We start from the raw sequence: 18,300 nt of genomic DNA, 5'->3' as shown, positions 1-18,300 counted from the left end.
CAAAGCATGTGATGATGTGTTGCACTGGAAGCGACTGCAGCTGAATTACCATTTCAGAGAGGCAAAATTGTTAGTGATCCAGAATATTATTCAAGAAATGTTCATTATTGTAGTCCCTCAGGTTGTGTTTGTTTATGTGTATGCAGTCACGTGTTGTCCTTAACAGCCTTACAGCATTGAGAGCAAGCATGAAGTCACCATCCTCAGTGGACTCAATGAATTTGTAGTGAAGTTTTTCGGACCACAAGGAAGTAAGTGTTTCTCTTTTCTGATTTAACAAAGTTTTGTTTTGTTTTTTACCAGATTTACATTGATGTTAAAAACCGATAATCTGACCACATCTTATGTTTAGTTAAACTCTAAACAGAGCATGAAGTGACAATAAATGTTATCCTGAGGGCAGTAAGCACAGCAGTTTCAGTCATTCCCCTGTTAGGAACATAAAGAGAGGCTCATCACAGCAGGCCAGAAACGTAAAATGGATTGAAACCAGGCCTGAGGCCACAAAGTGTAAAACAGAGGAGCCAGGCTTGAGGGGAATTTGGATGAGGAGAGCGGCCTCATCAGCAGGAAATACTTCTTTCCTATGCTGCTCGCAACATCTGTCACACTAAAACCTCTGCCACTTACGCATCAGTAAAGAGAGGAAGTGGGTGTTTGTGATGCCTTAAAACTATGTCAAATAAAATGGCACTATTGTCTGTCCGTGTGTGTGTGTGTGTGTGTGTGTGTGTGTGTGTATGCATGTGCTCACCACCATTCATCTTTTAACAAGTGTGTTTTCAGTCATCTGTGTGCTGTTCAATTTCAGTACGGCACATAAGGGTCCTGTTACACACAGCTATTCTGGGAGAGCACCTCACACTCAGACAATCTCATTCTCTTCCTCTTTGATGTCACTGTATTATATGAAGTGATTTGGAAGTAAATAATTCTCCTGGGCATACATTACTGCATAGAATAAAAGAAAATGGCAAAGGAAAGTGGTATGTGTAGCTCTCTTGTAGTGGCCCTCTTTCTGTTGTGTTTCTGTGCAGAGGAGAAAGGAGTGCAGAAAACAGATATAACCCTAAAGTATATAAATCCATTGGAGTTCAAGAGTGGAATAAAAGTCTCTCCTCTGTCCTCAGCAACGTTATTGTACTGTGTTAGTGTGTTATTTTTTGTGTCCCCTCCTCATGTACAGCACCGTACGAGGGAGGCGTGTGGAAAGTGCGAGTAGATCTTCCTGACAAATACCCTTTCAAATCGCCATCAATAGGTAGGGGCTCCACTGTCGCATGGAGAATTATAAGATCACATTTGTTTTGGGTTTCACTTCACTCTTTTTACTCTGTCCTCATCTCTACTTTGCTTTTTCAGGATTCATGAACAAGATTTTTCATCCCAACATTGACGAAGCGTAAGTTGATTTCAGTCATGTATTTGTAGTGTAAATGTTTTTGATGGGTTTCTGTTACTTTGGACAACAGTGGCAGTGTAAACTATTTGATTACTGGACCTTAACATTCATATGAAGTCCTTGTGTATTAAAGCTCATCTAATGAAATTTGCCTTTTGTTATGTCATGTTGTAAACAGCTGGCCTGTCATATTGTAAACTAAAAACATTGGTTGAATTCATTAATATTTCCTAATGTGTTTCTATGTTGCTTTTCATGTTTTATGGTACCTTCTAGGCTTTGAAATAGTAAAAATGATCAACTTATGTTGTGAACTACACTTTGAAGTTTTGTATGAGCCGCCAGTTTTGACACAATCGGCTAACAAATCACACAAATATTGAACCTGGCCAAGCTCTTTGTTTCTCAGGGCCCGTTAATCCAGTGCTCAGAGGTCAGATCCTCTGAAGGACACGGCCTGTGAAGTTTGGTCTCTGGGAGGACGTGATGGACAGGCTGAACCTGTGCCTCCTCCCCAAATGGGACAGTCTTGACTCACAAAGTGGCCTGAATAATGGTCCATTCAGGCAGATCTCATCAGAAAATTTTACAATTTTACAATACATCAGAAAATTTTACAATTATCATCAGGAAATACAAGTGATAAACTGGGGCAAGTTCCTTGTTACCCATGTTTACAGTACAAGTTGTGACATTTCAGTTCAACACACAACAGACAACAGGTATATAAAGTATAAGGTAAACTGTGAATATATCAGTATAACTTTAACTTTTTCTGTAAATATCTATGGTTAACAACATATTTATTGAGTTTATGTCAGGCCTCCATTATTCAAACCTTGCTTTGTCATTGGTCTACTTAAGGTAATATATTGACCAGTGATTGTTAACCATTTGAATGCAACTACCTGGTCACGTGATATTTCACAGCTTGACAAGAATCTCCTGAATTCTTCTTTAAATAATTGACTGCCACACAAGGGATATGGGCTACAAAGGGCTCCAAGGGATATATCATCATTGTACTCCAATTTTGGGGAAAAGAAGGCTGCATTTCTCAGCCACTTGACATACTCAGTGTAGAAAAGCAGATTGAAAGGATCCAGCCCCTGAGCTGGGACACGCATTGCACACCGATTCCCTCTTACCTCCCTATGGCCTTACCACTCTAACTCTGTTTTCTTCTCGGTTTCCCAGGTCAGGGACAGTGTGCTTAGATGTCATCAACCAGACATGGACAGCCCTTTATGGTGAGTGGCCCTGCTGCCTACGTGTCCATATTAAGTTTCCTCACTGGGGTCTGTGTGATTATGTGCGAAGAACTTGACACAGTGCCATCAGCACCAAAAAGGTGATTGCGGGCCCCTCGCTAGCAAGTGTGGGCACATTAGGCTCCAATTGGCCCTAATCTACTTACTGAGGGGAGAAGTGAACACTAATGAGGTAAAACCCTCACCCAGCAAGGTCAGAAAACATTCACCTTCGACAGGAATGATTTACTGTGTCAGCTGTGAGAGACGGGGATATGCTCACATGCTCTCGATGGCAACGATTGTACTTGCTGTTTCTCACCCAGTTGCTCTTCTCACTATCATCGTGTCTCTCTCTGCCCCTCTCCATGTCCCTGTGCCCTTCTCCCCATTTCCCCATTAATTTGTCATTACAGCCCCTCCACAGGGCTAAGATGGCTGTTGAGCAATATGAATGGCTTTACAGTAATATCCCTAGCAGGTGTTTCAGCATCCCTGCCAATTTATTTTCACGGGTGTTCTGGATATGACTCAGGAGAATGATAAAAACCCTAAATAGTATTAAAACAACTTGATTCAGAATTAGCTCTGATTCCAGTGTTTTATATAAAGAAGAAAAGATGAGCTAATTTCTGTCAAGGGCCAGTTTTTCTCTAGAATCAAGTCAAACCCTTGTGAGAATAACATTTGTGTTATTTTATCTTTGTTTGTATTCATGTAACAGGCTACAGATTTTGTTGTGTTGAGTGTTTGAAAAAAGAAAATCCTATTGGACAAACATGGAAAGAATAGGCCAATCAACCAAGCATTGTCTGTAATGGTTCTCTACAAAGCAAGAGGGAACAAAAGCAACTGATTAAATCAGCTAAACATGATCATACTGAACAATACACTGTAGGGCAGTGTTTGTTTTCCCAACTTGAACGGACTCAACGGTGACACCAAGGAGATGAGAGCAGAATTGCAGGTTTTTCTAGTAGGCCTCAGCTCTGAGAGAAAGCTGAGGCCTGCTAGCAGAGAGCTAGTGAAAGGGATTAGAGAGGTTCTGTGAGGCTATCAGGCTGAGGATTTTACATTTGTGGTCTTGTTGCTAGCATATACACCATAAATCTTTGATCCTTTTGTATGGTCATCACTGACTGATATGTGTGTAAATTGATTATGAGCAATTAACAGAGGCACCAGTTTTATATTAGACGTGTAATTGACAGAATATTGGGCATTTCTCCATCAGGTTGCTTCAGATGAGTGGTTAGATTTGGGAGAAGCCTGATAGTAACCGCCATTAAATTATTTATATAATTGTCTGATTACTTATTTCTTTCAGTTGGTAAAGTGGAAATCTGCTGTCTTCTTCCCCAGATCTGACCAACATCTTTGAGTCGTTCCTGCCCCAGCTGCTGGCTTACCCAAACCCCATCGACCCCCTGAATGGAGATGCAGCTGCCATGTACCTTCACCGGCCAGAGGAGTACAAGCAGAAAATCAAAGGTTCAACCTAATCAAAATCTGTTGGGTGTAGATCCCAGATCCCTTTAGATGCTTAGATTATTGCACACCTGGAAAAAGTAATTTTCCCAAATGTATTATCTGACAAAATATAATTCTGATCACTATTTATTCTCTGGGAGTTTTTGCTCTCAGCATTTCCTGTCTGACCATGCTCTCGTTCTCTCTTCCTCTCTGTATTTCCCTCCACACAGAGTACATCCAGAAATATGCAACAGAGGAGGCTCTGAAGGAGCAGGAAGAGGGGGCAGGCGACTCTTCATCTGAAAGCTCCATGTCGGATTTCTCAGAAGACGAGGCCCAGGACATGGAGTTGTAGTGATAGGAGGGCTCCCCCATCCCGCCCCCTCCTTTAAACCCCACAGAGACTATATTTGATTTCCTAACCATGAGAAAGCAGACTTATAATATTCATATTTAAACAAGTTGATTTTTTTATTATTATTATTATTACTACTAAACAAGGATTTTTATGGATATCTAGCCTTTGGTGTGTTTGACACCCCTACCATTCTGTAGCTGTTTCTCCCTACACAGATGTCGCGATTGCTTTGACATTCTCTCCCTGTCATCTCCACATTTTTAAGGTGTGTCATGTAGTCGTAGGCAGGAAATCTCCCGCGGACATTTCATTTCTGTACTCAGATTTCACTTTTTAAAAGATTACTTTCCAGTTTGACCTGAATCCTAATTTCCTTTCTTTTTCCACAATGCTAATTGACTCTGACCAACACTTTGTTAGTTCCTCCACTACACAGCTGCTTAGGTTTTGCTTGCCTGGGCGTACAGCTCTACAATATTATCCTGTAGTCAAGACAGTATTTTTTAGGCGCACAATCACACACGAGGTGTCTTAACACACTTACATAAAAATACAAAAGTGTAGTGCCAATAGACACTCATAAATCAACCCTGAATGTCTCCTAAGCATATCTTTTTCAACATATTGATTGAGACATGTCAGTAGAAAATATTTATTTCTTTCTCCTTCAGTTTGGATGCTACCTAGACATGTTACTTAACTTTTTGTTACTATTTATTGGCCTGCTGCAGCTGCCTGTCTACATGTGCCGCTGTGCAGTGCAAAATAAATGCTTAACTAGGTCAGGTCTTGGGAAAACAAATTAATTAAATACAGGTTTCATTACAGGCTGAGTGACAATGTGGTGACAAAGACGTGTCGTGTACTTTTGGTGTTGATTTGTGGAACGTACACTAGCTGCAAGTGTATGGAAGATTTGTGCACAAAGGCAATGAAGACAGAAATGACTTTACTCAAAGGATTTGTGGAGATTCTGGTCAGATTCACTTCTGGTCAGACCAGAGATACCCTTTAACCATCTGACCATATGGCTTTCATATTTCATGCAGCTTGCGCCAGTTTTCTGTCAGGAGGCACCTCAAACACATGAGCACCAAACATTCTCATTGTGCAGGATGACACTTTCTTACAATCACCTGTACTCCTGCTTTTAAAACAAATTTGTATTCGTATTATTGGTCAAGAACAACTTTCCAGGCACAGAAAGTAATTATCACCTAGTCTGGTGAATTTAGAAAACCAGCACCAAAGTCAGTTTTAATTTTAGTGAAAAGCAAAAAAAAAAAAAAAAAAAAAAAAAAAAAGGTCATATGATTATTGAGTGAATCTGAGAAAAAGAGTGATTTATTGAAGATTCAGGTTTGTGTGGTATAGGTCCTCCTCACATTCCACTGTTACCTGGTGTTTGCTCCAATGCATGCCCTTCATATTGTTCTGACCTGTGGTATGAACCCCGACTGCATCATCTGGACTCCTGGACTTTATTACTGCCTACCAGGATCTCTATTTGGATCATGAGTTTGAAGAAGGTTACAAAATAAGAGCCCAGTACATGACAATTAGGCTTCTGGCAATTTTCGTTGAGGGGAATTAATTTAACATTAATTTCATATGTACAGATTTGACTTCTTATCTATACAAAAAAAACAACCTCTGGTGTTAATCATTGTTGATTTTGGCAGGTTAAGATGTAAATCCATGATGCGTGGAAAGAGAATGCAATCGCAGCTTTGATTTTTGGATGTTTTTTCTTCTTTTATTTCTTGTACATTTCTTGCTCGATGGGGGGGTCTACGCTTTTGGATCTTTTTTTTTTTTTATATATGTACAGCATCTACCTTGTACAGTGATAAGACACCTCTCTGTAGCCTCATGAAAACTCAGTGTTAAACCCAGAACACTGATTGAGTGTTGCTTGTCGAGGCTAACATGGCAGTCAAACTACCTAGAAAACCTTGAAATGTATTCATAGATTGCAGTAAGAATCACTGGTTGCTTTGTGGCAGATTGTGGATCCTGAGTGGGAGATTCAAGGCTGAATCGTACTCGGGAGGTCACCTTATCACCTCTGATCTCAACTCCCTCTTCTGTGCCTCATCACAAAAGGCAAGTGACCATTGAAGAAGTCCCCAAAAACCATGTTTCCAAAAAGCCATGAAGGTCAAAAGTAACAAGAAAAGCACATTGTTTTTACTCATCCTGCTTTTATTCTCCTCTTCCTGCAATTTGATCCTGTGTAATTTGTGATTTGACATCTAAATGTTCAATCTGTTGCAGATTAGGGGAGTAACCAAGGGCTGAGTGGCACTGGGTTTATTTGAGCTAATGTAGGATTGTTAGACTTTCATGGCTCAGGTTTGAAATACAGTTTGGTTGTATCTTGCATAGTGATTAACATTTTCACCCGGGACGTACTGAAAGGATGGAAATCATGCTAATATTTGTTGAACTGTGTTTTTGACATGTCAGGATAGTTAGTTTTGCGGGGTGTTGACTTCAACTGAACAACATATGCTATATGGCTGTATTACAGATAGTTAGCTAGTTTGGTATACTTACCTGAAAAAGCATTCATTGCTCATCTGATTTTTAGTTAGTGTCTGTTGTGTGGTTATATGTAAGATACTCCATAGACATGCCTGCTTGTCCTCTTCTTGCAGATTCAGAGTTGTACAGATGAGTGTGAGTGATTTCAAACTAGGGTGATGTTTGACCTGTAGTGAGCCTGATGGTTCTAACTGTACAGAAATCAAAAGTGTGGTTCAGCCCTTTTCAAGAGATTGGATTTCTCCAAAAACATGATTTAAAACACAATTCCATGCTCATAATTATACCCACATTTGAATGCAGATTTAGAACAGAGACACGTAATTTGTTTTTAATTTCTGAAAGAGTTTGGCTGTTTAAAGCTATGGGATGATAATTTCTCTCATCCAGCCCGGGGAAGTTTTGAATGTTACCTCGGGGGTTAGCTGCCAGCAAGATGCAGCCATTTTAACTGCTGCAGAGCTAACATTTGTGATATTCAACATGTTCAAGGTAGTATAAAGCTATGTGAATGTTTTACATGTGTTCAGAGTGTTTGTGGTGAAATTTGTGATCCACATCCACTCCAACAGAACAAACCTGCAAATTGTATGCAAATCCCCACTCTCACAATTGGCTTGTGTTTTCTCCCTAAGCTGCCTATAAATGTATTTATTCATTAAAGAGACCTCATTTTTTTTTGTTTTTAATCTTGGTTATCAGGCACCACTATTGTAAGTTATGGTTCAGCTAAATTATCACACTGATGACAACTTGATCTTAAGTTTTTTGTTTTAAGCAATTAAGATTAGAATTCTTGTTTTACTTTACATTTGTGCAGTATTGTACTTGAGTGCTGAAAATACAGTTTGTCCGAGTTGACAATTGTAATAAAATAGCACATTATGATGCAGTGGTGCAACAGGGAACTAATGATATTTTTGTCTTTTTCAAAAACAAGACTCTTGTTAAAATCATAGATTTGGTTTTCAGCATATTTTGCATCTGCTGGGCAATAAATTGATGATATACTCAGCTGTGGCCTGGTGTTGATCTGGTAAACATGACAACCATCTGATCTTTTCAGTGGCTTCCCTGGTTCCCATCTGTTTTTTACTTCCCACGCTTACTTTTTCGATGTCAAGAGACATAATTACGGCCTTTGTGTTTCAGGTTGTCTTCATTTCGAGTCAAGAACTTAAAAAAATGTCCACAAACCAGTGAATGATTATGCTTCCCATGGCATCTTAAATTCTAAATTATTTTTGAAAACATGTTTATTGTGCTTTTATTTAATTTCCTTTTGGCTTTCTCCCCTCCCCCATTTCTGTTCGAAGACCACATAAAACAATATCTTAACAACCACAGTTTTAAACAGTCCAGACAACCACATTAACATGATGGGATTGATCGGCCTCAAAATTCTAATTGCAAACCTGCAGAGAAAGTCCAGTTCAGACTCATAGCCCCACAATCGTACGCACACTCCCCCACACCCTGCCGGATACTTTAAGAACGAAGGGTCTCAGCTGAGTGAATGGACTGGTCTATCATTAATCCATAGACAGGGCATCCAGGGTCCATTCTCCTATTTTATCAGCACAGCCGCAAAGAGCCAGCACCCTGATCCTGTAATATCACTTCCCCTTGTGTGTTGACTGTGTCTCTTTGTGCACTTGCATGCTTCTGGTGTGCAGTCGAGGCTCGCTTGGTGCACACCTCCCATTCTGTCTTGTGCTTGTGTGGATTTGTGCCCTATACTGGCCTACTGCTGTCATCAGGGGATTTAACAGGCACACACAGCATGGAAAATGGCAGTTTGTTTTGTTTTTTTAATAGAAACTATGTATTTGTCACCTAGTGTGTGATACTTAAGGGTTACAAAGTCAAAAGGTTTATTTTTTGTTTTGAAAAGTCCATCCTTGGTCTTATTTTTATCACCCTCTTTGCCCTCCTTTTCCTGTTTTTTCTTTGCATTGTGAAGTGGGCATGCTTGTCAAAAAGACAAAATGCTCTCTATTAATAGGCTTATAACCTCATAAATAGTTGTGTATAAAATAAACTGTTATAACTTCTTTTTTAATAAAACATTCAATGTGTATAAAAGGTCTTTGTCTGAGGCTTATGATTCTCATCTGTTGCACCCAGTGTATGATCTGTTATTGAACTGTTTTCTGAAAGACCTCAGGATTTTACTGCAGAATGCATGAACAACAGCATATGTTGCATATTTATATATGATGTCTAAACACAAATAATGTAGATTTACAGATCTCATTTTAAGATTTTAATGCCAACATCTAAACTTTGTCCTCTTTTTTGTTTCATACAAGTTGGAACCTGTGGATCCTTATCATGTGATAAGTGTACGTCTAAATCTCCCTTTATGATTCTGTGGAGAACTTTCTCTCAGTGAGCTGAATTGCAACTGTTAGATGGCTGAAATATCCTGACGTCCTCTGAACATGTTCAAGGTGAACAAAATGATTACACTTCTCTCAAACTCACATATTATGTTCACTTAGAGAATCAATCACCAAATTCATGTGAAAACTGATAATTACATTTGGGGGTTTTTAGCAATATTTTAATATTGTATAGTTTTCTTTACAACTGTGCCATAATGTACATTTTACATTTTTATATTTCATTTTCTATTGCATGTGACAAATAAAACTTGAATCTTGAATCCAGAAAAAAGACACTTGTCCAGGTTCAAATGCCACATATGTAACACACTGAAAAGCCAAGGTGTCCTCACTTGGGAGACTCAACACAATAACATATGGCCTTAATATGAGCCAAAACTACAGTCTCCTACAAAGGACAAAATCAAAATTTCCAGTGAATAATTGCTATATCCTATGAGCATTTTACCTGGGTAATTTTTGTAAAAAACTTTTGAGCAGGAATGCACCAATTTGGCATCCAAACAGATTTAGAAAACCTCTCATGGTCAGTTTCTACTCTTTGAATCCATATAAAATGTTGTGTTCTACAGAAAACTAGCCTGTAATAGCAGCACTTCCACAAGGTGTCAGTGTGGCACTACATTCCTGTGTCAGGACTGCCCACCTCCAGGTCTTGGTCAGCTTGTACAATATGGGCCACTGTCTGACATGATCCCTGCGAGTGCTGTGAAACTTGAGAGGTTGGAACCCCAGTTCTTCCAGTCTGAAATGGGGGTGATGAATGACTACAGCCATCCAAGCACACAGCACTGGCCAATAAGTTTCCCTTCAAAGCAAACACTAAAATGGTGTGTTTGGTAGTGATTCTATTATTGTAGTACTGTTACATTGAGTGACCGGTGTCTGGTTGGGTTTATATAGCATTGCATAAGTCTTGTATACTGCAGTGATCTGTGCCAAATCTGCTAAGCATCTCAACTTCTGACTGGGTTTTATTTTGAAGGGGACATTGGACTGTGTGAGATTAACCTTGCTGTGAGGGCAGCCTCTACATGCTATGATGGATGTTGTTTCACAAGTGAGCCAGACGAGGGCGCTGCCTCATGCATCCTCCTCTATCCTCAGTTGAAACCCCCTCTGTATAATCACAGCAGGGGGAAAATAAATGCTGTGACATAAGGCTGTTTAATCCCCTCTCCTGTCCTCTGACAAATGTATTCTGTCACGCAGCAATCTGCTCTCTCTTCCTGTCTGTCTTTATTTCTGTAGCGGTGCTGAGACATGAAATGACTCTCCAGGTTGATATTTCTTAGATGTTTGGATTAATGATCACTGTGCTTTTTTTTGTTGCTGCTTTTTGTTTGGTTGTATATTGTGATAACCTGAGGAAATGAAGTTCAGTCTGCCTGGTCCACGTTACCTTTTTCTTTCTGTCTTTTGTATATACACAAACAAGGGTAGACAAAATACCAAGAACACCCTGAAATGTAATGCAGTTACTACAACAGCCCTGGAATAAATGCAAATGTTGTGAGACTTTAATCTTTCGTGACATTGTGTCGTTTTTTGAGGCTGTAGTAAGACACTGAATTTATTGCCTTACAGTATATAATAAGGTACTCTACTCTTCCTGTATACACACCTCTTTCTCTGTACTGTACATCCTGTGCCGCGCCACAAGCTCCAGCGTGTCCAGATCAGACTCAGCCAGGAATGTCAGTCAGGTGATTGACACGTGTCTGTGTTCCAATAAAAGGCCTGCAAGACAAATGACTCTGCAGATTAGAGATGGCAGACATGTTAAAGTATTTCCTCATACTGTCTCTGTTTGGCGATACCTGAAGTTGCTCGACATCCTCCCAGATCCACATTCTTTATATATGTTTCCAATCTATCTAGAATTTTGCCATCCTGATTGATGATACTGCAATTTGACTATGTTTGTCTGTTCTGTACAAACGACATCTATTGCATGTCTGTCTGTCCTGGGAGAGGGATCCCTCCTCTGTTGCTCTTCCTGAGATTTCTTCCATTTTTCCCTGTTAAAAGGGTCTTTTGGGGGGAGTTTTTTCCATATCCGAATCGAGGGTCTAAGGATAAAGGGTGTCGTATGCTGTATGTACCCCTTGAGGAACATTTGTGATTTGTGATGGGCTATGTAAATAAAAACTGACTTGACTACTGAATCACCATACTGTGGGTGCGAATTAAAGGAGCGATTTTGCATCCCCTCTGGTGAGTACTCTGTTTAATAAATAAGGCACGAGTCAGAACATCATGTTGGAAGTATGTGAGAGCAGTAGCTGATGATTTGCTGGGACAAACTTGCTGTCAGTGGACTTCATTTCAAGTCCCATGGTTGTTTACTATTGTTCATAGCAGACTCTTTCAGCTGTAAAAACCCAACCCTCTGTTTTTCGCCCTGCTACGCCTTCTCCTGCATCAAAAGAGGAGGAGGAGGAAGAGGAGGATGGAGGGAGGGAGGGAAGAGAGGACGAGGCTATCTGTCTCTTCACAGTCCTGACCTCCAGAAGTCCAGCAACCTGAGAATCTCAATGAAATATTTAAAGCCTCTGTTTTATCCGCAGTGCGTTGGTCAAGACAAACTGTGGGCCTCCATGATGTAATGCCAGCTGTCTGATTGGTTCTCACTGAAGCAGGGTGGTCAGGTGACCTGTGCCGCTGTGGCCTTTTAAGGCATTACGATGCCCTGAGGATCCACATTACGCTCATGAGCTGTCTGCTGCAAGTTATGATCAATCACTGTTGGCTGCGGTATTTTCCATAGCAAAGCTTTTAGCAGTAAATCTACAGTATGCGTACATTCTTTAATGAAGGCCCTAGAAGCTCAGGTTCTACTCATCTATGTTTAGAAAAGAGTCAGTATAACTGTTAACATATTCCATCATGCCTTGTTTTATGACTTGAGGCCTCCATAGAGCCACAGTGCATGGTGCAATCATATAAAATAAGAACTGACCAAAGATACCTAAAATCTGTTGCCAAAGTTGATTTACAGATTTGTTATGTTTTTTTCCCCTGCTAATTCCCTTTTTATTCAGTTCTGCTGCTGAGCTGACAGCCTGTCAACCAATCTGGGGGAACCATCACCAACATGCAGGCTGTGTGTCGGGTTTCTCAGGCTGGGGCTGGGTGGCAGGCAATGGGCTCTCTCAGGTTACAAGCTCTGTTTCACTGGCACAGTGGGGGGTGGGGGGGTGGATGAGGTGCTGGTGCAGCAGCAGCAGCAGCAGCAAGCAATACAATGATCCATGGGTCTTTACTAATAGATGACCCACTGACTAACATGCCCCCACCACCACTACCACCCATCCACTCCTTTGCTGCAATAGGGGCCCAGAGCGGGAGTAGACAGCAGAGAGACAGTGCTGCCGGTCAGAGTGGCGTAGGAGACGCTGCAGAAGGTGGTTTGTATGGACACAATCACTGGGAGGGTGTGTGTGTGTGTGTGAAAGCGATATAATATGAATAAAATGGCCTGTTTTTTATCAGTTTTTCTTTTATCACATCTGCTTTTTCAATGATAAGCATCCCTAAAAGACAATCAGATGTGTATTATTGTCGGCCTTATTTCATTATCTCATTTTTATTATCATCTTTACAATGTTTTTATTTTCCTGAGTAATGATGCTGCATGTGCTGAGGGCAGTAAATAATCTCCTGCTCAGTAATCCTCTGCAGAAGTAACGCCAGTTGGAGCTAAAATGTAATTTCATATCGAGAGAGTTATGAATGAACATTTTCTCCCCCCACAGAAATGAGTAACCATCATTCTTATCCGGTTTGATTTATTGATATTCTTGTCATTTTATTTATTTTTGTTCTGTATGCCCAATATTTAGAAATAAATCTTAATAATTTGAATTACTGTATCAGATGTGAACGTATCTGGAAAGGTTTTATGAAACTATTTTATTCTCTTGTAACATACAGCCTAAATATAAAGTTTTGTGGGATAACTGATCTTTTTCAACTTTTGTTTTGTGGATTTATGATGAAATGTGGTCTCTGCCTCTTCATTTTCCTGGAGCACTGCCTTGCATCCTTAATGAAGTGATCTCTATTGTTGCCATTTAGCTTTTCTTTTGGAGCAGCAGACTGAATCTCGCCGCATTATTATTTCATCCAGCGTCCTATCATATGGCCTGGACCCCTTCGCGGGAGACGGGTGGCGGCACAAACGCGCGGCGTCCATCTGATCCCTCCGCTGGCACCTGTTTCATCTGTGCACGACAGCACAGAACCAAATGAGTGTTTTAAATATTCATCGAGGGCTACTCATCTCCTATCTACACGCACAGGTGATCCGCGGCTCCAGTTTCAGCTTTTCCAGGTGGAAACCACGTCAGGGCTTGGAGCTCCGAGCTCCGGCTCCTCAACGCTGACGAGCCACCGCGGATTGATTTCACTGTCGCTCTCACCCTGAAAGGAGTGTAACCAAACCCAGCCCCATCACCTCTAAATATTAGACGAGTGTTGCCCACCTAGTTATCTGCCTAATTATCAACAGCAGGTAAATGGACTCTGGCCATCAGAGAGGAGCTTGGGTAGAGCTCGCCCTCATATATTAGGCATCCAAAAGTGAACTAGGGACATCTCACTTCAACAGGGGCCCCTCTGGTGGACTAGGGACATCTCACTTCAGCAGGGGCCCCTCTGGTGGTGTACAGCTCTGCCTGAGGAAGATGAGGAGCAACACGGAGGCCCCTGAAGGCCCTGGAGAGCTGCTGCTGCCTGCCAGGATACCAGGCTTCCATCAGGCCAACATCAGGTTGTATGGTTTTGACTAGAAGGGTTGTGGTGACATATTAACGAACAAAGAGACAGACCATAATATAGAACCAAATAGGTAAACCTGATATGTGGCAGACGATTAAATATTACCACTTTGGTTTTGTAGCAAAGGTATTTTTCCTGCTTTCCTCGAACAGGAAATGGTATCAGAATCAGAATCAGAAATACTTTATTGATCCCCGAGGGGAAACTCTTTCGTTACAGCTACTCACTGTCACTTGAGAATAGAAGGAATAGAAGTACTAAGCAAATCAAAATATAACACACTATAATACAGGCAAGATAAATTAAGTACAAAGTGGAAATAAATATAAAAGCTAAAATAAGTGTAAGTACCAAACTGGATTTAGAGGTTGATAAGTATGTACGGTATAATAATACAATGTAATAATATAATTAAGTAATAGTGCAATAATGAGTACTGTCAAGTTAAGTGTAGCTTATTAAGATGATTATGAGACGGTGGATATTGCACAGCAGTAATAGAAGTATGAATAAATATCAATAAATAGGCAATTTTAAATACAGCAGCATTAAACAGAGAATATTGCACAATTATTTCAAGTATTGCAGTGATGTTAATGATCCAATGTCCAGTTTAGTGACTTATGGTCATATAGACTGACTCTTCTATATGACCCTAAGTCACTAAACAATCTGCACGCAGTAACCACTAGTGCAGGTTTTGAATGCAGTATTTGATAATCATTAGCCATCTGGACGTAGTCATTTGATCCTGCAGCATCTCGACCCAAGAACTGCAGCTTCAAGCATCAGCTTGAACTAAAACTAATCCCGGGAAGGGGGGCCGGAAAGATGCGCCACATAGTCTATTTGATGCATGCATAGTATAATATCTGAAAATGCAGCGAAACCATGTTGTACTGGACATTAATGAGCTATCTTCTGTTTACTCCAGCAGTTAGACAGTAGTCAGTTTAATGGTGTAGCATGCTTGTTCTCCCCACATTCTAGCCGAATTCAGAGGCCCATGAAGGATAAAATATAATGTAAATGATAGGTTAACTTGTCATTTAGGTCATTTTCTCCAGCAGTATCTCTCTCACACTCTCTTTCTCTCCATAGAGACAGCACTGTGGTCTGCGGGTGCTGGTAAGGTAAACGGTAAACTATTGACCTGTACATGATCTACAGGCCTGCAGGCCTCCTCTCTGCTGCCTGCAAAGGCCTTTTAGGCTTAAAAAAACAGGCATCAGGCCAGGAGACATATAGAAATAACGAATTGCAGCAGGATACTTCTCAGCATGCAGTAGGCCTAAATGTCTGAAGAGGAACATTAGATCTTACATTTAAATTAAAATAAAAAGTACAATAGAGATCACTAAAATTCATTGAACGTTAAATTTGTGTATCAATATTATTATTTTTTCATCTTTATCTTTTTATCTGTAGACCTAATTTAAAGGTGCAATTGACCAAACATAAATTCACGTCTAAAACTAAAGTAGTATAAAAAATAAAATAAAAATAGAGTAATCTGGATGTCCTAACCGGAGAGATGTGTCTTTTCTTGGGTTGGGGCAGTCTTAACAGGGGGTTGGTCCAAATTATTCTCAGGAAATCGTTTAATCCGAAGAGACAAAACCAATCCTCATCCGCTCAGACTGCAGCAGTTCCCGGGGTAAAACAGACCCACTTTTAAGGTCTCCTTGCCTCCTGAGATCTCGGAACGGAGCAGAACAGGAGCGACACAAGCAGCTTGGATTACTTCTGCGGTGCGGGGTGAGATGCTTGAAAATGTGTCTTTTCTACCGGGCAAATCCCTGGACTCGCAGCCTAAACCAGATGGAGGCAGACTGGAAGGAAGCTGTTTGAGTCCCGCTTGTAGAAATACGTCCACTGTTATGAAAACAGGTACACACCGGTACAGTTTGTACCCTCAGACGCGATGCAGTTTTAAAGTGTAGCATATAGTGTTTTACTGAGAACAGAACATTTAAAAGGTGGGGGTACTGCATAAAAACAGGAGGACAGGTTCTCGCTGGCGGCCTAATTTAGATAACACACATGTGTAAACTTTAACGTAAAAATATGAAACGCAGCGGCTGTGTGTTAAAGGTTTTAGGCGCAGAATATTAAACCAGTTGCACATTTGTCGGAGCTGTTGTTTTATTCCCATACAGTGTAACCTGCTGTCGCCCCTTTGATTGTCTGCGCCTTTAAAAAGGTGCACGGAGCACCTTCCTTTCTGCCAGTGTGCAGTTTGGAAGCGCAGGTAAAAGGGAGGAGGTTAAGCTCGGAGAGAGAGGGAGCCGGTGGGAGAGAGGGGAGAGGAGAGGAGCGCAGGGCTGAAATTGACATTTGATACTCAGGAAGTTCAGAACGCCGCTTGGATTTCTTTTGTTTCATTGTAATTCTGCAGTCCTGCTGCGGGCAACGCGGACCGGAGGCTTGTGTTGCCTCAACACTACTTTATTAGTGGAACTCTTTAAATGATAATAATAGGTTAAGGACTAAAATGTCTGATGGGTGCGACTTCAGTGCAGTTTGTAGCTTCAGGTATGGCGCACAACGATGGACTCGGAGGAAGGTATGAACTAGCCTACATTTTATATTTGACTGTTTTGCTCAAGTTAGACTAATTATATAGGGGTTATGGCTTTTAGTCAGGGAGAGCTACGCATCAAAAAGAGGAAAGCTTCACGATGAAATTTCATAAAAAGTGGCCATGTTGGTTCCAAAAATAAGGATATGTTACTGTGATTAATACTCAAAGCCATAGCTCATTCATCCTGCAAAAAAAAAAAAAAAAGAAATGCCCCAGAGGTCTGTATTTTTTGGATTTAGATAATTTAGAATCAGAAAACAAATTTAATTGCAATATGGGAAACTGAATGCAGTGTGGGACTTTTTTTACCATCTTCTGGCTTGACCCACAAATAGTCCGAACAGGACGAGTTTGGTCGGAATAAAAATAAAAAGAATAAGAATTACAGTATTACAAAATTCAACTGTCCACCATTAATGCTTTTAAATTAAATGATCTTGTGGCTATTTTAATATGTATTATTTCCGATCATGCTGGAGGTTGCCTTATTCACAGTGCACCTGCTTTTTTCAGATGCAATAAATACCAAGGGAATACAGTCGAAGTGGGCTGCCACGCTTTTAGCAGCCCAATCCTATGGATTAATACTGAGTTGTGTGTCTTGTAAATGTTTACTGAGGATACTCGGATGGTATGTAGAATATATAATAATTATATGGAAATAAACACGTAAAATTGTACATTAGTAGGCTATAGCTGGCATACAAACTGTAGGTTTTTCAAATAAGAATATTGCCACACTTAAAAACATCATTATAAACTCGCTGTAAATTCGCATAGGAATAGAATGAGAGTTTTTTTATAGGATTTTCATCGCGTTCTAAAGGCCTATTTCTATTTAAAAGGGGCATATAGTCAAATATTTCAGGTTGCATGACTGATAGAGAATTTAAATCGTGCTGCAGGACTTAGGGGAGGTGACAAATCCTCCAGAAATAACCGTGAAGTTGAGGACTTGTAGACTCCCTATTCAGACAAATGCGATTAACTGAAGGGGCTTTGGAGCTGCTCTGAATTAACGGCAGAGACAAAAGGCAGTCCGGGCCGTGCAATGTTAACATTTCAGTATAACAGTTAGTAAATTCACATGCTGCTTAATGATGAGGGGAAATGATTAGTACTTTCTAACCATCACTATAGAGGTATGATGTGTCTGAGATAGTCTTTTTAATCTTTTATTTTTTCATCTTTAATCTCACGGCAATATTCTGATATGAACTGATATTTTCATTAGTATCCTGTGTACAGAATCCTTTTAAAATGTATTATAGTATTACTAATGTTCATTAAGGAGTAAAGCGGGAAATTAGGAACTCTTAACAGTGTGTATAGAAGCTACATAATTACTACATAAATAATGTGCAAACCTAAAAAAATATTTTTTTTCACATGAATTATATCAGTCTCTAAATTATCATTATGAAAAAGGGTGGTTCCAGTTTATATGCAGATGGGCTTTGTATTTTGACAGCTGGTCTTGACACATCAAAGCAAGA

General features: G+C 40.2%; 1 protein-coding gene and 1 long non-coding RNA gene across 2 annotated transcripts in view; one reads left to right on the top strand and one right to left on the bottom strand.

Moving 5' to 3' along the window:
- ube2h (ubiquitin-conjugating enzyme E2H (UBC8 homolog, yeast)) overlaps nt 1-9,115 on the top strand; it is a 25,193-nt gene extending 16,078 nt beyond the window's left edge. Inside the window, exons 2-7 of the mRNA XM_044185536.1 lie at nt 175-251; nt 1,187-1,261; nt 1,363-1,402; nt 2,600-2,652; nt 4,015-4,143; nt 4,356-9,115. Of these exons, the coding sequence (XP_044041471.1) occupies nt 175-251; nt 1,187-1,261; nt 1,363-1,402; nt 2,600-2,652; nt 4,015-4,143; nt 4,356-4,480 (499 nt within the window). The 3' untranslated portion in view covers nt 4,481-9,115. The remainder of the gene's footprint in view (nt 1-174; nt 252-1,186; nt 1,262-1,362; nt 1,403-2,599; nt 2,653-4,014; nt 4,144-4,355) is intronic.
- Nucleotides 5,759-18,300, bottom strand: LOC122871023. Its single transcript, XR_006376775.1, has 2 exons — nt 15,748-18,300; nt 5,759-11,178 (listed from the first exon to the last, which is right to left on the bottom strand). It is a non-coding gene; the product is annotated as an uncharacterized LOC122871023 (long non-coding RNA).

Source organism: Siniperca chuatsi, linkage group LG23 (assembly GCF_020085105.1).
Source record: "Siniperca chuatsi isolate FFG_IHB_CAS linkage group LG23, ASM2008510v1, whole genome shotgun sequence".
Taxonomy (NCBI): domain Eukaryota; kingdom Metazoa; phylum Chordata; class Actinopteri; order Centrarchiformes; family Sinipercidae; genus Siniperca; species Siniperca chuatsi.
This window is presented reverse-complemented; position numbering and strand designations above follow the sequence as displayed.